The following is a 24,123-nucleotide window of genomic DNA, read 5'->3' as shown; positions in this document are numbered from 1 at the left end:
GATAGCGTTGAGCTGTTGCGGTGGAAGTCCCAATGAGTTTTATTGCCCATCCCGATAGCATCGACGCTATTCGCAGTCGAGTGCAATACTCTAGCTGCAGCAATGGCGAAGGCAGTCGCCGGCCACAGTACCCTTGTCGACGCAGTGGGTTGCGAGGCCGTCGGCGCGTTGTCGGCAAGATGCCAAAAATGGAAATCGAAGTTCGAAGGCATAACCGTACTTTATCGAGGCGGCGTGTGGCTCGTGGTCTGAACCGAGTCGAAGCAGCGAACTTCGAAAAGTGCAAGTGGTTGCGGACCCAACCGTGCGTGGGCCATGGGACGGACCGAAGCACCAAGAGAGGCGCGCTGGAGCGTACTGCGGCTCATGCCGACGCTGTACGAGAGCATCGCGCTGGGCGGCCGCAACGGCGTCTCGATCCGCGAGCTCTTTGACATGTACGAACCGACGAAGGATCCGGCTGTCCGCGACGCGTGCTGGTCCATCTTGCGCCAAGGCGCGTACGAGCAGCAGCCGATCCGGTTCTATCGCATCGAGCCTGCATCTAGAGTGCCGATCAAGCACGAGGTCGTGGTACCCAGCTTGAAGCGCAAGGTGCCTCCAAAGCCAAAGGCCAAGCCCGCCAAGAAGCGACGCAAGACGAGCGACAGCGACGACAGCGCATCCGAGTACAGCGGCGGCGCGTCCGACATTGAAGTGGCGTCCGTGCCATTCAAGGCGCCGCCGAACCGTAGGGTGCCGCCGCCGCCGGTGCGACAGCCCATGCCGTACGAGACGCAGCCCGACGTTGACGTCAGAGGGCTTGCCTTCATTGACGCCTACGTCGACGTGTCGCTCGTTGCGATTGCGAACGAAGATTTGCGCTTGAAGGTGCTCGGTATCTCGTACGCCGAGTCGGATTTCAACCCCGTGTACATTGACATCCTCGAGCGCGTCGCGCACACACGCGAGAAGGGCTTGGCGATCACCGACTTGGCCGGCAGCCTCGCGCAGAGCGACGTCAAGCGCGCCCACCATCTCATCGACGGCCTCATTGCGCGCAAGCTCGTGGTCAAGCGCATCATCCTACTCGAGAGCAAGCGCTTCAACATGATCCATCTGACGCGGTACGCAGCGCTCTTTCGACCGAGCATGGTAGCGCCAGGCGCGACGTTCGAAGACGAGCTCTACAACAAGGGCTCGATGGTCACGCGCATGCTACAGTCGCTCCGCGCGCACAAGGAGTCGACGGCCGTCTTTGCCGACATCGCCAAGCGCTTCAACTGGAGCAAACGGCTCCAAGAGACGATCCGCAACTACATTGTGCAAGAGATGCTGCGCGACGCGACGTACCCGGTCCAAGTCTTCATGGCCACGTGCCGGTCCGGCCAGCGCTCGTCGGGGCGCAAGCTGTGGTGCGTCAAGGTGTACGAGCCGCCAGTGGGCGCGCTCACCGACGTGCCTGCGTTCCGCCTCTCGCACCCGCCGCGCTGCGAGCTCGGGCCGCTCGAGCACATTTACTCGCTCATCGCTGCGACGCCCGAAGGCCTCACGATTCCCCAAGTTCGAGATCGGTGCGGAATGTCCGACAAGGTGTGCTATAAGAAGGTCCAGTCGCTCCTGCTCAGCTACAGCTTGGAGACCGAGAAGCTCCTCGTTGGGCGAAGCACGTCGTATCGCTTCCGCGTGCCGTCGACGCACGTCGAGAGGAAGCCATCGGCATTGATGGCGGCACCGACCACTGCTGCGAAGACGCCGCCCGTCGATATGAATCGCCCGAGTCTCCGGTCGGTGCTCGCGAGCTCGGGCAAGCAGCCCGTGGCCAACGTCATTGATGTCCGGACCGAGTTTGCACTTGCGGTTGTCACAGAGAAGCAAATCGTGTCGCTGGCGACGTTCCGACGTATGCTCGTCTTGCGCGAACACGACAATGTGACCACCAAGACGTCCAAGGGCTTTGTCGACCACCGGACGATCACCAAGATCTTCCAGGGGCTCGTCAAGAAGAAGGCGGTTGTCTTCCTCGACGTGCTCGTGCCGTCAAGCGACCCGCGCCACCGCCGCAAAGTGCGCTGTGTGGCTCTCACAAGCGCCGTCGCAGCGCCCGGCCAGCCCGCGATCCGCCATTTCATCGAGACGTTTGCGCACGAAGACGTCTCGGACCTCGGCATGCTGCACAACGACGACTCGATGCGCATCGTCGTCCGGGACCCGCTCGCCGCCCACAAGACGCCGATGACCAAGACCATTGTGTACAACAAGAGCGCGCACCTCTCGACCCAGCGGCTGACGGTCGTCTTGGGCCAGCAGAACCGCCGGCTCGGCATGGCGTTTGGGCTGGCGTGCCGCACCAAGCTGCTCCACGTCGCGATCTGCGAGATCCTCATGTCGCTCGGGCTCTGGGACACAACGACGCCGTCGCCGATCACGTTTTCGCTGTTGCAAGTCATGTCGCGGATTCCGCTCTCGGACTTTGTGCACATCTTTGGCTCGTGCGAGCGCATGACGACCGCCGAAGAGACGGAGCTCACGCGCGTGCTGCGGTCGGACGCGCCGTCGTGGCACGACCTCTCCGAGTCGGTACTGAGCAAGATCACAAAGAACAAGTGGCGCCGCATTCGACGGCTCATGGACCACTTGCGGGATCTGCGAGTCGTCGTCCAAGAGGCGGTGACGGCCCGCGCAAGCGTCGTCCCCGCTGTCTTTGACGATGTCGACGACATGGTGCTGCAGGCCTCCGAAGACACGATCACCGGCGGCCGGTTCGTATTGCACCGCGCAAACATGGACGTCCCGGTGGTCCACGAGGCCAAGAGACGCGACCGGGTCGTGCTCTTGGACGACACTAGCTTCCTCCGCCCCGTGACGTTTTTCAAGTTTAAACGGGTGGACGAGAACCATGAGCTCCGCGTGCGCCATACGTTCAACTCGGTTGCGGACGTCAACGCGTTCTGGGACATTGTCGAGTGCATCTCGATCGAGCGCACGCGCTTCGAGCTCGTGGGCGAGAACGGCTTTGCGTCGCCCTGCTTTGTGTCGCCGGCCATGTTTGTCAGTGCCAACGCGTCGTACGTGCGCCACGCGTGGATCGACCGCGTCGCGCCCAAGAAGCTGCCGGTGAAGCGGCTGAAGCCGATCGCGCCCCGCCAGCGCCGCGACGAGCGCTACTCGAACCACGTCGCGTCGTACGTCCCGAAGAACGTGCACCGCAAGCGGCCCGTCAAGGTCTCGGCCGAGCCGATCCGCATGAAGCTCAAGTACCCGCTCATGGAAGCGACCGAGGAGAAGGCGCTTTTGCTCTACTTTGACGAGCTCCCGAGCACGTGGCAGATCCCAGTCCCGGTCGAGCTCAGGCTGCCAAACGAACCCAAGGCCGTGTTCCGCAACCCGCGCCTCGGCCGCACCAAGATCAACTACAAGGCCATGTGCACCAAAGTGGGCCACGCGCGCCCGATGGACCTCAAGCGCCGCCTCCAGTCGCTCATGACGAACCCGGTCCACAAGAAGCGCAAGCGGGACATGGAAGCCGAGATGCTCTCGGCCAAGAACCCGTCCGGTCTCTTTTTGGAGGAAATGACGGTGCACCAGTCGCCGCGCTTGTACGCGTGCTTTGTCCGCGCTGTCCAAATGATGCTCGAGCCCAACGAGGTCTATAACGCCAAGGTCGCGGACGCGCTCTTTGCGCGCTGGAGCACAACCGAGCTCCAAATGGTGTGGCGCTACCTCTGGTTCAGCCACATGTTTGTCAAAGCAACGCAAAAGGACCTTGGACACCGCCGGGGCTTCTCGCTCGCGCCGAGCACGTTTGATTTTCTGCGCCTGGCGCCAACGCTGCACCCGATGCCCATGTGTCTCGAGGCCGCGGACGCCGCCGCGTCATTGAACGGCCTCGACGACGTGGAGGCGGACGTGCCGGCCAACACGGGCGCGGGCCACCTCGCGGTGCTGCTCTCGGGCGCCGTCACGGGCGCGATTTCGCTCCTCCCGACCTTTGAAGCCGACGTGCAGGACGTCGAGCCGCCGCGCAAGAAGGGCCACGCCAAGTACTCGGACGGGTTTGTCGGGCACCTCGTGCGCTTTACGAAAGGCCAGTCGCCCGACCTCTTTGATGACAAGTGGAGCGTCACGTCCAAGAGTCGGAGCGAGCACGACGTGTCGGACATTGTCTATGGCCTCGAAGACGATGAGATGGACATGGTGGACGACGACGACAACATGTTTGACGAGCTGGACGAGGCGTGGGAGTGCCACTGCGATGTGAGCCATGCCTCGTTGGACGCGTGCGCAACGCTCTTTGAGACCAAGTTGCTCCGGCTCCTCATCGAGGCCGGCCCGCTCGGCGTCGCCAGCTCCAAGCTCTTCAAGCAGTATCGACCGCGGTACTCGACGTCGCAGGTCGTGTCCCGGCTTGCATCCCTCGTCGCTGCCACCAAGGTCCTCGAGGCCCACACGTTTGCCGAGCTGCGCTACGTGGCGGCGTCCGAAGCCGCGCTGTGGCAGCTGCGCCCGTACGCCGTCCACGACGGTGCCGTGCGCTTTGACGAGTCGCAGCTGCCGACGACGTCCCGGCCGTGGCTGCAGCTGGACGGCAGCGTCAACACGACATGCCTGCTTGTGCTCAAGCGCGAGGCTGCGATGCTCGCGTGGCGCTACCCGGGCTTGAGCGAAGCCGAGCTCCAGCGGCAGTTCCGGGGGCTCCTCGGGCTTCAAGACACGCGGTGCTTGGCGTTCATGCTCCTCGACGACGGCGTGCTCTCTTGCCGCGCGACCAAGATCCGGACGGCGTCGCTCTTCTCGAGCAACCTCCCGCCCGCGCCCGTCCGAGGCGAGTACCACATGGACCGGTCCGAGTACGTTCTGCGCTTCTTCCCGACCGTCTCGCTGGTTGAGAACCTCGGGAGCACGATGGACGACTTGTTCCACAACTAATATTGTGCAATATCAACACTTGCCTAGCTCAATGCGTGGATCTTCAAATTCAATTTTGCTTTTTGAGTTGGGCGAAACCGAACGCCTTGGAGATAGTAAGCGGATTGGGACGACACTACAATATTGTACGTTGGTCAATGTACCTCGGTCTACCCGAATGACAATATGTCCACTCTGGCGGTTCGCTGGAAAATGTCGGGTCACATCTGCGAGTCGGATAAGCGGTCCGGTGACGACGCACTGTGATTGGCTGTTTTTTAGCCAATCCGCGGCGCATCTGCTGTCCATTGCCACGCCCCCGTTTGTTCTCTTTTGTGGTCGTTTGATCCCGATTCTCGAGCAGCATGGCGGACGACGACGACAACGGGCGCTTGCTGCGGGGCGCCGACCTGGGCAGCGGGACGGATGGCGCCGGCTCCATGGAGCACTACGACGACGATGACGATGATGAGATCGAGGACGATGAGGACGATGAGGATCGCGACGAGAGCATGGAGTCGTCATCGAGCGAGGTCGAGATGAGCCAGCCGTCCGGCGACGAGTCGGCGGCTGCGGCGTGGAATTGCGCTGCGTGCACATACGAGAACGCTCGGTCGTCGTCGATCTGCGAGATGTGTGGGACCGCCAAGGTGGCCGGTCCGGCTGCAACGGCGTCAGCGTCGTCCTGGGCTTGCAGTGCATGTACGTTACTCAACCCACGCGATGCACAGGTCTGCAGCGTGTGCTCGACACCGAACCCAGCGCATCTCAACTCGCACCGCGGGCTATCGCTGGCCTCGGCGCTGGGGCTCTTCTCGGACAAGAGCTCTCGCAGCGACGCCCCGCAACTCGGCATCTCGGGTGAGAAGCTCGAGGCGCTCTGCGCACCGGGCGCGTCCAAGACGGCGCTTGTCGACGCGCTCCAATCGATCACACACCACTTGGCCATGATGGATGCGTCCGCCGACACGGACGCCGGGTTTGGCGTCAGCCTCCTCCTCGGGCGGCCCAAGTCGCAGCGACTCAAACACGATACCAAGATGATGACGTTGCTCTGCTCGATCCTCAAGCAAGAGTCTCCGTTTGCGCTCGAGTGCCGACTCTTGGCATGCCAGTCGCTCAACTACCTCGTCAAGCTCGACGAGCGCGCGGCCGACGGCAAGGCCGCCGCCGACTGGATGCACATGTACCTCGATGCGATGAACGAGATGGCGGCGTCGCCGACAACAGACAAGAAGTTGCGGCAGCAGCTTGCCGAAGAGGCGCTCAACGGCCTCGACGTCGTCTGCTCGACACACCCACTGGCGTTTCGCGCGCTCTGCGACCCGCCATCGCTCATCGCGTATCTCGAATTCGTGCGATTTGCCGAGACGCTCCACCTCCAAGTGCTCTTGACGTCGCTTGCGATGCTGCACAAGGTGTGCACCAAGGCCAAGCTGCCGGACAAGAAGACGAAGAAGAAGGCGACGAAGCATGCGCCAATGCTGCCGCTCGACGCGGTCGTCACCGCGATCGCCCACGCCCTGCACCACGCCAACCCACGCGTCCAAATCGCCGCGATCAAGAGCCTCACGACGCTTTACCACCGGTCGCTCTCGCTGCACAAGAGCTCACACCTCACAATGCCGGAACATTGCCTTCGTCAGCTACTGGTGATCATGGTGCAGCAGGACGACGGGCACGAAGCCAGCCGCGCCGCCGTGACGCTCTTGACGCACCTGCTCGATGACGCACCGGCGCTTCTATCGACCATCATCTCGGCGACCGTTGCGACCGACCTCCTCGCGCAGCTCACGGTCGTGCTCAAGACGTCGAAGTCGGAAGCCGTGGTCACGAGCACCCTTCGGTTTCTCTCGCATGTCGTCCGGCGCGTCCATCCCCGAGCGTCGGCGCCGTTGACGGACTTTATGGCGGCGTTTGTTCGTGCGAGTGCCGTTCCTGCCGTCCACACGCTCCTTCGCGATGGCGCAAGCCTCAGTGGCACCGACGACCTCGTGCTGCTTGCGGTCGAACACGCTTCCATGGAGATGGTGCGGTTCCTCGTCCAAAAAGGCGCCGAGATCTTACCGGATGCGGTCCACGCGGCCGCCTTGCACCGACGCTGCGACGTGCTATCGTACTTTTTACAGCACGGCGCCAACCCCAAGCTGCTGGACGCGAACGGGCGTAGTGTCGCCGAAGCCTTGGCCGCCGCGGGCGACACCGAAGCCAGTAACCCGTGCGTCAAGCTCCTCGCGCTGTACGACAGCCAGAAGGACGAGCAGAGCGACGATCCCCCGGCGTGGTTTGCTCGGGATTGGATGGTCGATGACGGCGTCGACGAGTCGGAAGCGTCCGAGCGCGAGTTTGACGAGGAAGAAGAAGACGACGAAGAAGACGACGACGACGACGACGAACTGGACGACGAACGAGAAGAAGGAGACGAGGACAATGACGACATGGGCCGCGATGACGGCACCGTCCACGACGAGTCGATGGACGAGCAGTCGGGCGACGACCGGGGCCGGTCCCAAAGCATCGACTCGATCGAATGCGCCGTGGACCTTCCCGACGCCGATGTCGCGGCGTTCACGTCCAAGCTCCTAGCAACGCTCCTCGAGCTCTGCCCGACGATCGACAACAAGGCGATTGCGCAGACGATTCTCGGCGCGGTCTGCGCCATCTTGAACACGTCGGTGGACCTCTCGTTTGGCCAAATGACGCGCCTCCTCGAGATCATCCAGGGTCTTCTCATGGAGCTGCATCAAGCGCGCGACGAGGCGGCATCCGTGGGTCCGTTTGTGCTGGCGCTGCGTCTCTTGCACGCGCTCACGCGGCCCCAGCGCACCGAGTGGATCGTGCAGATGGAGCGCCAGGGTATTCTCGCTCTTGTGTCAACCATCGCGTCGCGCCAAGCACCGACGTACGACGCGACGCTCGCGGGTCTTGCCCAAGCGTGGCTCGACGCGCTCTATGCGTGGTTTACGCCCACGACGACCGCGTCGACAACCGCGTCCGATGTGCTCTCGCAGCTCGAGGCGGCCTGCGACCGTGGAAGCGTGGCTGACATATTGCGGCTTCTCAGTGTCGACAATGGCGTCACAACGTACGAATTTACCAAGTCGCGCGTCGTCCCGACACTCCTCTCGCTGCTGCAGGCATCCCCTGTGCCGTGGCAGCCGTCACTCGCGAAGCTCGTGCATCATTTGCACCAAGCGATTGGGCTCCATGAAACGCTGCCAGTCGTGAGCTACGGGCTCGCGAAGGGCAAGGAGCTGTACCCACTCACGCGCCAGCTGCGGTGCCGACTCCGCCTCACGCCGCAGTGCGCGACGTACGCGAGCATGCCGCCGCGAAGCATCCATGCGTCCCCGCTCACGCTCTTCTCGTCGTTTGAGCGCACGGTGTTTCGGTGCGCGACGCTCACTGATCCGAAGTGGACGGTGTACGCGTGGAACCTCGTGGGCCAGCGCATTTGGCGCCAAATCGACGGCAAGTGGGTCGAGTGCCTCGTCGCGGGCTTTGATTCTGTCTCGGGCTGCCACTTGGTCTCGCGCGGTGACGACTTTACCGAGGAGGTGCTGCACGAAGAGCCGTACCGCCTCGTCAAGAAGCCGCTCACTGTGTTTGCCAATGTGTCGATGAACGTGGAGGCGTTTGGAAGTGACCCGAGCTTGAAGCGCAAGGCGAAGACCGACGACAAGAATGAAACTCGGCGCTCCAAGCGGGCCAAGAAGCGGCGCGGTACATTTGCATGCGCGCGCGTGCCAGGTTCGTCATGTTCGCGTTTAGGGTCGGCGTCGGAGGAGGAAAAACAAGCCGACGATGAGCACGACATGGACGACCATGACGAAGTGGATGATGACGACGAAGAGGGTGGCGACATGCAGGACGATGACGACGACGACGACGACGACGGCAGTGTCCTGGACGTGGACATGGAGCAGGACGCGGCGATGACCGAAGCGCGCGGGAAGCGGAAGCGTCTGATGGACATTCTCAAGCTCGACCAGGCCGCGACGTCGATGGCGGGCGACCGCGTGTGGTTGCGCTCGTCGCTCTCGGAAGTGTGCGTGAGCGCCGTGGTTGTCAAGCGGCTCGAGCGCCACCAGCTCTTGGTGCACGCGGCCTTTGGCACGGAGGGCGCGCCCGTGCCGCTCACGGTGGACGAAGCGACGCTGGTCGCCCACCAGCCGCGCGCGCGCCCCGGATCCGCCGCCTCCAAAGGTACAGTTTGGCGTTAAGTTTGCTCTATTGGATCAACCACGTGCTTTGTCTAGTCAACCGCATGATGGGCGCGCTGGAATCTCAATTCCGGCAAGGCGGTCGGCCGATGATGGAGCAACTGCGCCGCCTCTTGACGCGGCCCCGCGGTGACGACGACGCATCAGCAACGTTGACGCCACCGCCAACCAAAAAGGCCAAGGGCAAGCAAAGAGCCGCCCCGACGCCGCCGACTTTAGTCCGTGACGGCGCGTCATGGACGTGTGACGCGCCACCCAAAGTGCGTTGTCTCTTGGGGTACGGCGAGTACTCGGACAAGGGCCACGACGAGGGCGTCCCGACCCACCCGCTCCAGGGCCTTGTGCTCACGATGAACCAGAAGAGCTTGCTCGACTCGGTGCGACCCATCTTCACGGCCCTTTTCGAGGCGTTTGCGACTGGCGGTCGCCCCACGTTGCTGCCACCCGCGCCCGTCAACGTCCAGAGCACGTTGACCTTGGGCCTCGAGGACTTTGGTGCGTTTGTCAAGGCGGTCAAGCTCGGGCTGCTGGCGTCTGAGGAAGGCATTTGGTTTAGCCAGTATGCGGCCCTCGAGCATGCGCGTACCTGCCTCACGCTAAGCGGTTTTTTCGACTTTGTCGCGCACCTGTGTCGCGATAGCCGACGCTGCAAGCTCCTCTCGGCCTACCTGGAGAGCCTGGGCGTCTCGGAGGGCTCGCTGGCAGCCCCGTCGGCGTCGGCACCGACAACGCTCATGGCGTTCCAGCCCGAAGACAACTTGCTCCACTGCCTCTCGCGCCTCAAGCCATCGACCGCGCTGTCGTCCAACGTGGCGCCGTGGAAGTGCATGTACTCGTTGTATTGCGACTTTGCCGTCTTGTGGGATGACGACGCAGCGTCGACTCCTGTCCCAGCGGTTCCGTCGACGCAACCGACGACGTACCGTGACGTAGTGGCCCCGAAATCGCAAGAAATGGACACCGCGCACGACGGCGCGTTGCACCAAGCGCTGCGCCTCCTCGCCGTTCTCTACAAGCAGTACGGCAATGACGCGAACGCCGACATGTGGGTCAACACTCGCTTGTCGCGGAAGCTGCGCCTGCAGCTGCACGACGTGCTGAGCATCACGAGTGGGTCGTACCCCGCGTGGTGCGACGAGCTCACGCGCCAGGTCTGCGGTAGATTGACGCATGACGGTGTTCTTATACTGCTGGTGTCTAGTCCAAATTTTTGTTTCCGCTCGAGCTCCGATCGATGCTGTTCCGTACGACGGCGTTTGGCTGCTCACGGTCGCTCCACTGGCTGCGCGACCACTTGGAGCCGTCGACCGAGTCGGACGAGGTGCTCTCGATCTCGCCACTCCCGAAAGAACGCGCCAAGGTCGAGCGCAGCGACATTCTCAAGTCGGCCGACGCCGTCATGAAGGTGCACGGCAAGCGCAAAGCCATCCTCGACATTGTGTTTGTCGGGGAGCGCGGGTATGGCTCGGGCGTCACTGCGGCTTTCTACTCGGCGGCCGCGCTAGCGTTGCAGTCGAATGCACCTCTGGCGCTCTGGTATAAACAACATTGGGTTGCCTATTGCAGTCCTCATACGACGATCCTAGGGTCCGCGGGGATGAAGACACGTCGGACGATATGATTCGGCACCCGAACGGTCTCTTTCCGCTGCCAACGGTCGACGCCCGCGGCCGCACCGAGCTCCTCGACCGCTTCCGCCTCGTGGGGTACAACACGTCTCGATAGATTGATACGGCAATCTCAGCGCCGATCTCGTTAGACGCTTGGCAGGCAAGGCGCTCTTGGACGACCGCCTCTTGCCGCTGCCGCTCGCACAGCATTTTCTACAGCTCGTGCTGCACGAGCCGATCGCAATGCACGACCTCCCGACGATCTTTCTCGAGCCGGGCCGGTGCGTCGCGCGTCCTTTTGTACTCGGCGTCTCACAAGCGTGTAGGATTCTCTACTCGCTCTACAAGGCGGCCCGGGCGCTTGAGACACAAGCGCCAAGCGCCGTGACTATCGAAGGCACGCCAGTGACCGACTGGCTCGAGGCTGTCGACCTGTCGTTTGTCGACCCGTGTACGCAGACGGAGCTCGGTACGACGCCGCCTTGGCTTCTTTTGAATTGCTAGTTTGACGTTGGCGATAGTGGCCAACGGCGCCGTGCTCAGTGTGACGACGGAGAACCTGTCGGCGTACGTGGAGCAGGTGCTCGACATTTGGCTCGGCCGCGGCATTGCCGGCCAGGTGCAGGCGTTCCGCGAGGGCCTCAACGACGTGGTCGCGACCGAGAAGCTCCGGCTGCTGCATGCGCACGAGATCCAAGCAGCGCTCTGCGGCACCGTCGACGTCGAGTGGACGGAAGCGTCGTTGCGCCAAACGATCAAGCTCGCGCACGGCTACACAGCGGCGAGCGCGCCGATCGAGTACTTTATCCAGACACTCGTGTCGATGACGACGGCGCAGCGCCGAGCCTTCCTCCTCTACGCGACCGGGTGTCCCAATTTGCCGCCCGGCGGCGTCGGCCTCGAGACGCTCAAGCCGCCGTTCGAAGTCGTTCGGCGCGTCATCAACGACGACGAGGACGTGGACCGTGCGCTGCCGTTTGCACGCACGTGCACCAACACGCTGCACTTGCCCGCGTACTCGTGTCGGGAGGTGCTCTCGGCGCAGCTCGAGTACGCGGTGCTCAACAGCAAGGGCGTCATTGACCGCGACTAGTTTCAATATACATCAAGCATGTCGCTGTTTGGTTGTACGCTTAGCGCTTGGCCTTGATGCCCTTGCCAAACTCGGTCACGCAGTACTTGGGCGGGAGCTTGTAGACCTTGCTCAAGTACGCAACCACGTCGGTCGCGAGGTTGCCCTGGATGTGCACGTCGAGTTCCTTGGCCTTCTCGGCCGCGAGCAACGCCGAGGCACTAGGTGACGATGGACTATGTGACAATGTTGTCCATAAACAGGATGTATATACCTGCACGCCCACTTCTTCTGCGCGTCGTGGGCCAGCGTCTCGGCGTCAATGCCAAATTGCTACCAAACGCACTGGCTACAAAAGTATCAATGTATCGAATCGCACCGCAAAGTTGGAGACGATTGTGACGGGCTTTTGGCGCTTGGAGAGCTCTGTCTTGATATGGACGGGCTTGAAGTCGCCCACAATCTCCTTGGCGTCGTGGCCCGGGTACAAGATGACGGCGTGGTACGCCTTGATGCCATTCATGTACGATGCGCCATGGATATCGATCGCCGTACCCGAAGCCGGTCGAGGAAGAGCGACAGAATGTCCTTGCGCGGCAGCTTGACCGGGTACCCCGCGTCCTACGCATACGCACTCTCGTAAGTAGGCATTCCTGAGCGACATCAAACGCACGGGCTTCTTCTTGTACAAGGCGTCGGTGAGGTCGGGGTTGAGCTTGACAAACTGCGGCTCGCGCGGGTCCACAAGGCCGTGCGCGCTGATGTACGCGTTGAGCTTGTTGCGGAGTTCACTGGTGGCAAAGGTTTCTTTGAGCGAAGCATTGTCGCACACCAACTGCGTCTGCTGCGTGAGCCGGTAGAGCTGGAGCACTTCGGGCGCGTGCTGCCCCGGCACAAACGCTCCGCCCGTCGCTTCCTACGCGGCCGTCGCCACGATGCTGGTTGACCAAGTACGTACCTCGGCGGCTTGGTCGATCGCGTCCTGTTCCGAGTGATGCAGCGTGTGTCGCGCCACGTCCCTACGCTTGATGAGCACGTATTTTCACTTCGAGATGCGGACGGGTGGGTCTTGCGGAAAAGCGTGATGGTCTGGACGCCATCCTGCTCCTTGAGCTCAATCGAACCGTGGTGGGCCATGGCCTTGAGGAAGACAGAGAACTTCTTGTACGACGTGCCCTTGAGGTGGATCGTCGACCCGAGCGGGCGCTGCGGCAAGACGTAGTTGCCGTAAAACTGGTTGCCGAGCATCGGCGCGTCGCTCGGCTTGATCTTCTTCATCGCTTGGTAGAACGAATGTTCCAGGAGCGCGTCCATCTCGGGCACACTCAAGCTCGTCGTCTCGTCCTCGTTGTCGCTACCGTCGTCGATAGGCGCTGGCTTGGCTTCGTCATCGCTCAGACCCTGCACCTCGATCGCCGCCGCCTCCGCGATGTCCTCGGACGTCGGTTCAATGATCGAGTCGGAAAAGCCATCCGGCACAAAGCGCTTGTGGGACGGACCCATCTTGGAGAGCTCGTCGCCGTACACGTGGTAGAGTTCCATGGCCTTGCCCTTCCAGCCTTGTGACGCGAGGTGGTCGTCGTCGACGACCATCGAGCCGACTGCGAACGGCATCGGGTTGCCGCTGATACAGACGGCGCGGAGCTGGCCCTTCTCCAGCGGTGTCTCGAAGCGGCGGACAACGCCGGGCAGCATTGGGTCGGCGCCGCGCAAGAGGTAGTGGCTCACGGGCGCGTGCACGGTGAGCATGGGCATGCGGTTGCGGAGCTCGGGCTCGTGCCACAGCAGGAACGTCGTCGGCACGACGTCGCCCTTGCCGTTAATGTCAAAGGCGACGACGTTCATGTCGGCGTCCGTGTAGAGCAAGGTGCGCGACGGCGCCGCGAGCTTGACGCGTGCGATCGGCGCCTTCTCCAGGTAGCTCCAGGCGACGTCGCCGTCGATGGCGCAAGCGCGCAGGAGGTCCACGCGGAGCTTCTTGACGTCCTTGCCCTTGAGGCGCGTGTTGCCACTCAAGTTGAAGGCCTTCGCAAACATGCTGCTCTTCCTTGTGTGCTTGTTGGCAGGCAAACGCAGAGTACGTTTTACTCGTTTAACGTTGTTTCACGCGATGCGTACCCCGGTGTACACAATCAAGGTAGAGTATAGGTCTTAAACAACGTTTGGCACCCCGGGGCATATCGGTATTGGGCAGGCATGGACGAGCGCATTGATCTCTTCTGGACGACGGCGCAAGGCTTTGTGGACCCGAATGGGAAGCGCTCGAAATGGAAGTCGGAGGTCGCCAAGCTGCGCAAGTTCTTCTTCCGCAACCAGAGCGCGCGCCTCGCCGAGCTGCCGCAGCAGCGGCTCCTCGACACCGTCCGCCTCTACGTGCAGCTCTTTCCCGCTGAAGAAGACGTGCTCTTGCTCGTGAAGGACGCGCTCGCAATGCCATTCGGCGTCGTTGGCACCAAGCACAAGAAGCGGCTCTTGAAGCTCCACGAGCAGCTCTTGGGCTCGTCGGGCGAGAATGGCGGCGAGCCCACGCCGGCGCCGGTCGAGCGCACATACAGCTGTGTGGGCATGGACGCCGACGGCTACTTGAGCCTCCTCGACGACGAGTCGGGTGACATGATCGAGTCGCTTCAAGTGCAAAAGAAGACGCCGGAATGGCGCACGATCAAGAAGCACGTCGACGATGGCAACGTGCGCGTCCGCGTCCTCGACGACGAGATCGTTGCCGTCGAGATCGAAGATGACGCTGCGTAAAGCCTCGACCTCGCAGCGCCGAGGCCGTCCTATAGAGTTAGAGTCGTTGTCTTGACGACTCCCACCTGCATCGAATGAAGGAGAATGCATATTGTAGTAGTCTATTCATTTGCTGCCTTGGGGTCGATGCGAGGGGCGGCCGCAATCGCCTCCATCTCGAGCTCCATCTCGGCCCACTCGCGGTCTTCTTGGGCGAGCGCTTCCGGCGTCGGGCCGGCCTGCGGCGTTATGCCAAAGATACGAATGACGCCATGGCGCAGCGGCGGGAAGACGCGCGTCATCTTGGAGCTAAACTTGTGCAGCGCCTCTTCATCGGCCACGTTGACCAGCACCGAGAAGAAGACAGTGGAGCCGACGACAGCGAGGATCGTACCACCTAGCCACCATGCATGAGCTCTCCGTACCCAAAGAGCAGGGTACCAAGGAGCGCCTTGGCTGCGGCGCCGCCCGGCGTGTGAGGCTTGTTTACGCCCAGCGCGCGCTCCCACCACGAGAAGACCTTCGGCTTGGGCGCCATCGGCTCGCCTGACGCAAGCTTCTCGGCCGCTTCCTTGCTCTCGAGAACCGCGAGCTCGGCAGCGTGGGTCTTTTGCCGGCGGACGCCGAGGTAAAAGCCACCGCCAAAGACGCCCGCGCAGACTGTTCCGGCAACGTACTTGAGCGTGTCGACGTCGATCGGCGCCGCGTCGCTCGGCTCGTTGCTGGTCATGCTGCCACTTGCGCAAATACTGTCAAACTCGATATTCTATTGGTATTCATACTGCAGGGTTGGATACATACACGCAACTTGAAGCTTTCATGCGTTTTCGGCGCGGTTCGGTCGTGGTCGCACAAGCGCCCATCGATGTTGCGATGCATGTCCCTGTGCTTCCAGTGGCAGTACATGCACCTTCCTAGGTCGTCTCTGTACGTTACGAGGCGTGTTTTTATCCAGCACCGGATCGTGGGAGCGGTCCAGATTGCAGTTGAAGGCGCGATTTGGCACGTTGGGCCTTCGTCTCGCAAGGGACATGTTCGAGAGCGATCGTAGATGTACCAGAGTCGCGCAAAAAGTAGGTGGATCTAGTTTACTGGTAGTAGTTCGGGTGTCAATCACGGCGCTTGGCCGAGAGCCATCGCATGCCGAGGCTCGTGGATCGCGTTGTGGCACGTTGTCTTGACGCCTTCGAAGCAGTAGAAGAGGACGGCGTTGGCAGGTACCGCACGCAAGATGGTCGGAAGGAGACCGCGGTAGAAGCCGACGAGGCCGTTCTGTTGAAAAATATCCCGCGCAACGCTCGGAATGCTCATTTTGGCGCACGAGTGTGTCTGGATGTACGACTTGATCGTGTCGGCGGGGTAGAACGCGACGTTGTACGCCATACCGCTCATGGCGCCGGCCAAGATCACGTCCCACGGCGACTCGTCGTGCTTGGTGCGACGGAGGTACTAGAAACACGCGACTTAGCAATCGCCATCGGCAATGCAAGCGCAAATACCTGCAGCGTCGTCTCGTACGTCGTAAACCACGCGGCGGTGCCCGGGACTTCGCGGAGCAGCGTCGAGCCAAAGCCTCGATCTAACCATACGCATGAGAAAGCTAATCGCACGCAACTATGCGCCCGTACAAAAGACGCCGACGCCTTCGTGCCGAATCGACGACGCGATGCAGTCGCCCGTATTGCGGTACGTGGCCTTGTGACTCAGCGTCGACACTTGCATGCGGCACTTGATGAGCTCGATCGGGTTCAAGAGGAACGAGATGAAGAAGCCCGTGATCCCACCCGCGAGGCCAACCTGGGACGGCCGCAAGTCGTGCGCGTCGGGCCCGTACAAGGCATTCTTGACTTGGCCCATCGTCGTAAACAAGCACGCGCTCTCCATGACCGTGCCAGCGAGCGGCAACGGCAGCCCGCGGTACAGTGCGGACGGGCCTTCGTTGACCACGAGCGTCTGCACTTGACGTAGCGCGCTCACGCGACCAGCTTCGGGACTCGTCTGCAGCTGGACCTACTCGTGCGATAGTAGTGTCGTGGATCGGTTGACGGCGACGATGTACCTTGATCGTGTCGAAGGGAAACTCGACAAACTTGGCGGCAAAGCCACCGATCGAGCCCGCGACAAAGTCGATGGCCGGCGCGTGCCACCACACGGCGGGCGCCGCCTTGTCTCCTACATGGCGAGCATGAGCAAGAGGCGACGGTCTGCAGCACGTACCGTGGTTGGTCATCCGGCTGGCCTATATGGATGTCAACTTGAACGGAAACAGAACCCACTTGAGTGTGAAGCTGCGACATGCGCTTGCACTTGGCCTTTGTATGCTGTAGTCTCAACCCGTCCACTTGGTTTCATACGCGACATAGAAAACAAAGGAGTGGCAGCGAGCGCTTTTTCATTTGGCGAAAAATACGCGTTGTAACCGACTTGCCGGAGAAATCCCGGTGGCAGAAGATTGCAAAAGCTCCAGCAGAGCACAAGACAGGACACAACGGGCGCGTCACGTCGACATGGGGGCATGTGCTCTCGAGAAGACAACGGTGTAGTCCACGGCTAGCGTCTTCAATGCAACATACGTCATTCCATCGGTGCTGCACTGTCGTCCTGCTGACGAAGCAGCCATCGTCGAATCTCGATGCATCTCGCCACCTCGTCACGGTATTCGCGCCAGTAGAAGACTACGCCGGTGTGGCACGGTAAGGTTCTGCATGTATACTGCAACAGCGTCTAATTCTTCGACGAGGTGTCGTCGGACTTTCCCGCTATCCACGCACTGGACGGTTTGTGGTGCAGCGTCCGCCCGCCATTTACGGACGTTCGCATGCCATTGCGGTCGTAGAGAGACTGGAGCTGCGCTGCACTTAGTAAAGGCGCGTGGACCACTTCGGATGACCGTCCAATGCTGCTGCCGGGAAGGATACGGGCCCGTGAGAGCCGTCGCCCGCCGCTCATGCCCGGGAGGATGCGGGCTTTGGACGACCGCCGCCCCGTGTTGGCCGATGGTTTTCGACTGTCCCAAACTTGAAGCAGCGCAAAGAGCACATCGTCGACGAGGATAGCAATCTCGGTCGGGAGCGGCGCGAAGTGGAGCTCGAGCAACGTCGCGGCCACCGACTTTGAAATGTACGTAGTCGGATTGGGGCCTTTCATGCCGAGCGTCAAGAGGGTTCGGAGCACGCGGAGCAGAAACGGCAGGAGCTCTTGCAAGAAATCCACGTCGTCGACGTGCAGTCGCAGCGCATCGACAAGCGTCCCAAGGGTATGCGCGTCGTCAGCGACGAGCCACGCGATCCAGCCGTCACTGTGGCTTCGCGAGAGCTTGGCAAGTGTCTTGGCGGCGGCATATGCCTTGGCATGCAGTGGCACGGTCGTGAGCGCCACCGCCATGCGAAAGAAGGTGCGTGCCCCGAGTCGAACGACGTTTGCCTGGTACATCTCGTGGAGCACCTTGCTCGCAAGGAACCGTGCGTCGCGCGACGCGCTCCACGTGAGGTCTGCGAGCTTGGCAAGGACGTGTTCGAAGCATGCAAATACGTCGAGGTCGGCCGTGATCCGGTTTGGCGAGGCGCCTGGGAAAGCCGGGGTGACGTCCAGCGACTTTTCGACCAGTTCAATGAGCACAGAGCTGCTCACGGATCCCAGTCGAATCGTACTGAGCCGCCGCCTGGACTGGGTATGCGCCACCTGCAACCTGCCGCTGGCATTGAGAATGCTTCCCCGGCTTGCAACTTGCCCCAGAAGGCGTGCCCACGCACCCGACGGCACGATCGGGTCGGACGTACTCTCCGAGATGCTGTCGACAAGGTCAAAATGGCTCTGCCACAGAAACCACAGTGCTTGGCACGCATACGCCGGCGCCACCACCATATCGTGCCGACGGAGCGTCGCGTCCAGCGCCAAGATGATGGCTTTCAGCGTCGCGGGGTCGCGCGTGCCAATCTCGAGCGTGACGCTGACGGCAGCGATCGCGCGGACACGGTCCGTCTCGTGCGCAAGCCCGTCGAGCAGCGGTACATTCGGCACTTGAAACATACGTGCGCGTCGGCCATTCCAGCGCCAGATGAAAATCACCACGCCAGGGTACGCGCCGAGCGCAAGAAGCACGAGCGTCCACTCGGGCGTATCGGCACCTTCGTGGTGTCGATAGAGCTGGATGAGCGACACAAGGAGGAGCACGATGGCCGTATAGCACGACGTTGCAAAAGACACGGCGCGCAAGTTGTTGGGGAAATATCCGACCCCTAAGCACTAGGAAACATATGAAAATGGATCAAAATGATATCCAACCACGTACGGGTTGGCACTTGTAGTTGTGCCGGAGGAGCGCGCCAAAGTACACGAGGTACAAAAGACTCAGCACGACCGAGACGCACCACGCGTCGAGCACGAGGAGACATTTTTCAACCGTAAAGAGGCTCAACCCACCGACTAGATGTGCTCATTTTGAGTTGCAACCGCAGTTCACTGGACGTACGCGTGCGCGTGACGGCCATGATTGCATCGAACGATGGTTGGAAGCGAAAGCTCACGGCGTAGACATCCGAGGCGAGCTGTTTCTTGTACAATAATGTGCCTAATGGGTGCATCAACGACTATGTAAGAAGAAGGACGCGTACTGTAGTAGAGCCAGCCAAAGACAGCGATCCCGAGCGGGAGCACGATCCAGTACGTCAACGGGCTCGCGCACGTGAGGCTCGACCCGAGACGCACGTCGTCGACGCCGTTGGTGCAGCCCGCGACGTTCAGCGTCGTAAACACAAACGTCATAAAGCCAAAGTCAAAGAGGAACGACCGAGATACTTTGAGCGGACGGTCCCAGCGGTGGTGCTCGCCCTGTGACGGAAGGGATGACAGCAGCAAGAGGCATATCAAGACGGTGAAGAGCGCGACTTGGAGGTCGCCATTCAAGTGGCCGATCTGCGAGCCAGCCCAGAGCTGGTACTGGAGCAGTTGTAGCGGGCAGTAGCTGAACCCACCCAACTCGACCCACATGGCGCCGAGCATGAGACCGCGCCGCGGGTCGTGCACGGGCTTGCCAAATATGACTCGTTTCCGTCTTGCGACGACGACGCCAAGCGCTATTGCATCCACTGAGCACCACGGCTTGCTGGGAGGGAGGTACCTTGGGTTTGAATGTCGTGGAGCTCGTGGGCGGACCGGCCAAAGTCGCGAAAGAGATCGTGGCGCAGCTGGGCATATATCGTCAAGCCAAGAAAGACAGCCCAGAGGAGGCTCGGTGCAATGTAGTGATAGTAGGCTTGGCCGCAGCACGACCACGCCGAGCTGCGAATGAGCGCCGCGCAGCAAACGGTCGTTGAGAAGCCGGCGGCGGTCGACCGTGAGCAAGCGCACGGCGTTGCGTTCATGCCGTCGGCACCCTGGTCGGCTCCCTTTCGCCCGAACAGCGCCAAGAATAGCGGAATGTTTGACTACAACCTGTCGACTGGAAACATGAAACCGAACTGAAACCTTGATACATAATCCCAACAGAACAATAATGCCACGTTGAGACAGACACGGAAGCAACAATTCTGCAACACGAAAGCCGGTGCAGCACCTTTACTTCGGCTTTGGTCCCTGATGTCGTCGCTGTTCCGCCGTGATGCACTTGGTTTCGGACGTCCCCTCTGCGCTATCAAGATGCCGGTATTGACGTAGAGTGTGATAGTCTTTGCCGACCACTGCTACGAACTAGCCACGCGCCAGCCCACTGGATCCCACCACATGCTGCGATCGGCAAGCGTATACAAGACATGGATTTACTGGACGTTTTCCAAGATGATGGCAATGCCCTGGCCGCCGCCAATGCAAGCCGCGCCAATGCCGTACTTGGAGCCCGAACGCGGGAGCGCGTGCGTGAGGTGTGCCATGATGCGCGAGCCGGACGCGCCGAGCGGGTGGCCAAGCGCGATGGCACCGCCGTTGAGGTTGCCCTTCTCCGGGTCGGCGCCGAGCGCCTTCATGCACGAGAGGTACTGGGCCGCAAACGCCTCGTTGATTTCGACGAGGCCAATGTCGTCGAACTTCAAGTTGGCGCGCTTGAGCGCCTGCTCAATGGCCGGGACCGGGCCGATGCCCATGATGGACGGGTCGACGCCGACGACGCCGTACGAGACGACGCGCGCAAGCGGCTTGAGGCCGTACTTCTTGACCGCCTCCTCGCTGGCGAGGACGACCGAACCGGCGCCGTCCGAGATACCCGACGCGTTACCGGCCGAGACGAGGCCGTTTTCCTTAAAGACGGGCTTGAGCTTGGCGAGCTTCTCGAGCGTCGTGCCACGCGGGTGCTCGTCCGTGTCGACCGTCTCCATCTTGCCCTTGACCTTGATCTCGAAGGGCGCCATCTCGTCCTTGAAGACGCCGGCCTCGTTGGCCTTGGCCCAGAGCGTCTGCGAGCGCAGTGCAAACTCGTCGCACTGCTCGCGCGTAATGTCAAACTTGGCGCCGAGGTTCTCGGCCGTGATACCCATCGCGCACTTGGCGTACGAGTCGGTGAGCGCCGACCAGAGCGAGTCCTCGAGGTTTAAGCCCGCGCCGAGACCGACGCCGAAGCGCGCCTTGTCGCCATAGGCCACGAGCGGCGCCTGCGACATGTTTTCCGCGCCGCCGCAGACCGCGATCGACGCGTCGCCGAGCTGGATCTCCTGCATGCCGTTGATGATGCTCTGGAAGCCCGAGCCGCAGAGGCGGTTGATCGTGAGCGCCGGCTTCTCAATCGACATGCCCGCCTTGAGCTGGACGTGGCGCGCAATGTACGCAGCGTCCTTGGACGTCTGAGCAACGTTGCCGACAATGACCGTGTCAACGAGCTTCGGGTCGAGGTTGGCCGACTGCAGCGCCGCCTTGGTCGCGTGCGCACAGAGGTCCGTGGCCGAGACCGACTTGAACTTGCCGCCAAAGGCGCCAAAGGGCGTGCGCTTGGCCGCGACGACAAAGATGTTGCTCATGCTGCGAGGTGCGAGATTGAGAAGTGCGTCCGAGGATCCGCCGCCAGTTCGACTCGACACAGCAGTTTACTCAACACCCCAAGTTCAAGTGCCGCCGTATCCGGATGCGGCAAGATCGCAACAGACCACACTGCCACAAATAACCAAATAGCAGCCATATATACCACGCATAGCCAAATTTACGCGCCCGCGTTGAAATCACGTGGCCTCGCGTCATCGGCGCAAATCACCAGCTCCGACCGATACGAACCATCGAGAGCTTGGGCAGCAGCGCTTCACATAGCGCGACTCGTGTATAGCAGGTTGGCTCCATGCAACGTCAGCACGACCTCAACGGCGATGGGCTTCGAGCCGCGCACCTGCGTGTGGAGCAGCATTTCGATGGAGCGCATACTGGTCGACGAGAAGTGACGTTGGCCGAGTCTGGCAGAGTGTGGTAGCATGCAGTCATCCTCGATCCTCGGATGCCTCCGCATTGTGTCATTTCTCAGCGCAGGGCTCAACGGACAGCACACTCGGATCATCGCCCGCGACCTCCAAACTCAATCTCAAAACCCCGTATGGTGAGCGGTCGCGCGTTGACTCCAGAATGTGTGGAAGGTGCACTGGAAGGTGCGTGAACTGAGTCGAAGCCAAATTGGAATGGATATTCAACGGTGACGTCCACGGCGTCTCAACGCCGTTTTCCGATTTGAAAAAAGCATCGAACATGCTACTGAGTCATCACCACGTCACTCGTCCGACGCAGCTCCGTAGTATAGCGCTTGTCCGGTCGTCGGTCAAACGTGTGGTGGCAACGCGCCGGAAAGATCGCTGCCATCCGTACCACATGGTCGCTTGGCTACTTCAACGCAGCTGGCCAATCGGTCGCGTTCAAACTCAATGTTGCCCCCAGAGTATACAAGCACTTAGTATCGAGACTCAATTGCACTTTTCATTGAGTTGGAGCCGGGCGAGGTCATGAGTGTCATTTGGCGATCGGCAAGACGACAACGACATGGCCTGCCTCTCAGTTCTCGCGCTGAGCATCCTCTGCGCGCTCACATCGGTTGATGCGACGCGCCACCACCTCGAGAGCTTCCGCGGCCACGCCCATCACATCCAGTACGACCCGGACAACAACTGGATCCCGGCCGTGACCGAGCACAACTACACCGAGGCGGTCCTCGACCACTTTGCGCCCGTCGCGGCGCGCAAGCACTGGAACCAGCGCTACTTTGTGAACGACGAGTTCTGGGCGGGTGAGGGCTACCCGGTCTTTCTGTACATTGGCGGTGAAGGCCCGCTCTCGGCGTCGGCGCTCTCGAGCCGCAACTACATTTACACGCTCGCCAAGTCGCACCGTGCGCTCATGGTGGCGGTCGAGCACCGCTTCTATGGCAAGTCGTACCCGACGCCCGACATGAGTACGACGAATTTGCAGTACCTCTCGAGCCAGCAGGTACTTTGTTTGGCTTCGCACGCCCCTTGCTCATGTAGTTTCTCAGGCGCTCTTTGACCTCGCTCGCATCCACCACTACCTCACGGGCGTCTACGGCCTCGGCCGAAGCAAGTGGGTCGCGTTCGGCGGCAGCTATCCGGGTGCGCTCGCTGCGTGGTTCAAGCTGAAGTACCCGTCGCTCGTCGCCGGCAGCGTCGCAAGCTCGGCGCCGCTCTGGGCCAAAGAGAACTTTCCCGAGTACATGGAAGTTGTCGGGAACGGTCTTCGGTACTTTGGCGGTGGCGAGTGCTACCGCGCGGTCGAGCAGGCCATGGTGGCCCTCCACAGCCTTCTCGACGGCGGCCGCGAAGGTCGGCAAAAGCTCAACGAACTCTTCCACCCGTGCGCGCCGATGAAGAACGAGTTTGACGACTCAGTGTTTGAGTCGTCCGTCATGTCGCTCTTCCAGGGCGTGTCCCAGTACAATGCGATTTACGCGGGCCCGACGCTCACGGACGTCTGCAACATCTTTGCAAAGGGCAACGACTCGCTCGCGCAGCTCGTCGCGTTTGTCAAGACAGCGTCGACCAAGCCGTGTCTCGACTCGAACTTTGAAGGCACGGCCAACGGCACAATCGAGGTGCTCAGCGAAACCAAGTTTGATGGCACGAGCTCGAGCCGCCAATGGTTTTACCAGACGTGCAACGAGTTTGGGTACTTTCAAACCGCCGAGTCGAACCAGTCGCCGTTCTGGCCGCTCAAAACGCAGACGCTCCAGAACGTCGGCCTCGAAGTGTGCAAGCGCGTCTTCCAGATCAACGCGCACCCAGACACGCTCGGCACCAACGTTGGCTACGGGTCGCTCGACATAACGGTCGACCACGTCGTCTTTCCCAGCGGCACCATCGACCCGTGGCATGCGCTCGCCGTCCAAAACGCAACGCACATGAACACCAAGTCGGCGCGCCCGATCTTCATCGAAGGCACGGCCCACTGCGCCGATATGCACGCGCCCAACGCAACGACTGACTCGGGCCACATGCGCTGGGCGCGCCGCGAGATCGCCGCTGCCGTCGCTTCGTTTGTGAGCGCCCCGGTCGCTGCCGAGTAGTCTAGCGCCATGACAATATTCAAACGAGTAGTGAATGCATCACTCGACGATACGTGGTGCTGTTGCGTCGTTGGTGGTGATGATGCACGACAACGTTGGCGAGTCATTGTAGCTGTGGGTTTTGAC

General features: G+C 61.4%; 9 protein-coding genes across 9 annotated transcripts; 4 read left to right on the top strand and 5 right to left on the bottom strand.

Annotated features, from left to right (window-relative positions):
- The first annotated feature begins 275 nt into the window (after positions 1-275).
- Positions 276-4,961, top strand: SDRG_02738 (hypothetical protein). The gene has a single exon (XM_008608335.1). The coding sequence runs from the start codon at positions 316-318 to the stop codon at positions 4,906-4,908; it is 4,593 nt and encodes a 1,530-aa protein (XP_008606557.1). The 5' UTR covers positions 276-315; the 3' UTR covers positions 4,909-4,961.
- Positions 4,962-5,252: 291 nt separating this feature from the next.
- SDRG_02737 (hypothetical protein) lies at positions 5,253-11,813 on the top strand (the record flags this gene model as incomplete). Its single annotated transcript, XM_008608334.1, has 8 exons — positions 5,253-8,610; positions 8,659-9,093; positions 9,147-10,261; positions 10,312-10,646; positions 10,697-10,816; positions 10,870-11,001; positions 11,047-11,189; positions 11,242-11,813. The coding sequence occupies 8 exons, from the start codon at positions 5,253-5,255 to the stop codon at positions 11,811-11,813; spliced, it is 6,210 nt and encodes a 2,069-aa protein (XP_008606556.1).
- On the bottom strand, positions 11,783-13,874 carry SDRG_02736 (hypothetical protein). The gene is made up of 7 exons (XM_008608333.1): positions 12,853-13,874; positions 12,751-12,811; positions 12,466-12,708; positions 12,348-12,413; positions 12,172-12,300; positions 12,067-12,125; positions 11,783-12,013 (listed from the first exon to the last, which is right to left on the bottom strand). Exons 1-7 carry the CDS (start codon positions 13,827-13,829, stop codon positions 11,854-11,856), a joined length of 1,695 nt encoding a protein of 564 aa, XP_008606555.1. The 5' UTR covers positions 13,830-13,874; the 3' UTR covers positions 11,783-11,853.
- A 114-nt stretch (positions 13,875-13,988) lies between these two features.
- On the top strand, positions 13,989-14,543 carry SDRG_02735 (hypothetical protein; the record flags this gene model as incomplete). The annotated part of the gene is made up of 1 exon (XM_008608332.1): positions 13,989-14,543. The coding sequence occupies one exon, from the start codon at positions 13,989-13,991 to the stop codon at positions 14,541-14,543; it is 555 nt and encodes a 184-aa protein (XP_008606554.1).
- Positions 14,544-14,607: 64 nt separating this feature from the next.
- Positions 14,608-15,280, bottom strand: SDRG_02734 (hypothetical protein). The gene is made up of 2 exons (XM_008608331.1): positions 14,964-15,280; positions 14,608-14,919 (listed from the first exon to the last, which is right to left on the bottom strand). Exons 1-2 carry the CDS (start codon positions 15,250-15,252, stop codon positions 14,645-14,647), a joined length of 564 nt encoding a protein of 187 aa, XP_008606553.1. The 5' UTR covers positions 15,253-15,280; the 3' UTR covers positions 14,608-14,644.
- A 163-nt stretch (positions 15,281-15,443) lies between these two features.
- Positions 15,444-16,861, bottom strand: SDRG_02733 (hypothetical protein). Its single transcript, XM_008608330.1, has 5 exons — positions 16,740-16,861; positions 16,582-16,694; positions 16,151-16,532; positions 16,022-16,101; positions 15,444-15,971 (listed from the first exon to the last, which is right to left on the bottom strand). The coding sequence occupies exons 1-5, from the start codon at positions 16,750-16,752 to the stop codon at positions 15,636-15,638; spliced, it is 924 nt and encodes a 307-aa protein (XP_008606552.1). The 5' UTR covers positions 16,753-16,861; the 3' UTR covers positions 15,444-15,635.
- A 347-nt stretch (positions 16,862-17,208) lies between these two features.
- Positions 17,209-19,929, bottom strand: SDRG_02732 (hypothetical protein). The gene is made up of 5 exons (XM_008608329.1): positions 19,642-19,929; positions 19,136-19,597; positions 18,994-19,092; positions 18,814-18,947; positions 17,209-18,767 (listed from the first exon to the last, which is right to left on the bottom strand). Exons 1-5 carry the CDS (start codon positions 19,883-19,885, stop codon positions 17,247-17,249), a joined length of 2,460 nt encoding a protein of 819 aa, XP_008606551.1. The 5' UTR covers positions 19,886-19,929; the 3' UTR covers positions 17,209-17,246.
- A 323-nt stretch (positions 19,930-20,252) lies between these two features.
- On the bottom strand, positions 20,253-21,560 carry SDRG_02731 (acetyl-CoA acyltransferase 2). Its single transcript, XM_008608328.1, has one exon. The coding sequence runs from the start codon at positions 21,464-21,466 to the stop codon at positions 20,279-20,281; it is 1,188 nt and encodes a 395-aa protein (XP_008606550.1). The 5' UTR covers positions 21,467-21,560; the 3' UTR covers positions 20,253-20,278.
- An 858-nt stretch (positions 21,561-22,418) lies between these two features.
- On the top strand, positions 22,419-24,123 carry SDRG_02730 (hypothetical protein). Its single transcript, XM_008608327.1, has 2 exons — positions 22,419-22,907; positions 22,954-24,123. The coding sequence occupies exons 1-2, from the start codon at positions 22,464-22,466 to the stop codon at positions 23,995-23,997; spliced, it is 1,488 nt and encodes a 495-aa protein (XP_008606549.1). The 5' UTR covers positions 22,419-22,463; the 3' UTR covers positions 23,998-24,123.

This window comes from Saprolegnia diclina, assembly GCF_000281045.1.
Source record: "Saprolegnia diclina VS20 unplaced genomic scaffold supercont1.6, whole genome shotgun sequence".
Lineage (NCBI taxonomy): Eukaryota > Oomycota > Saprolegniomycetes > Saprolegniales > Saprolegniaceae > Saprolegnia > Saprolegnia diclina.
Note: the sequence above shows the minus strand (reverse complement) of the source record. Positions and strands in the feature narration are given on the sequence as shown.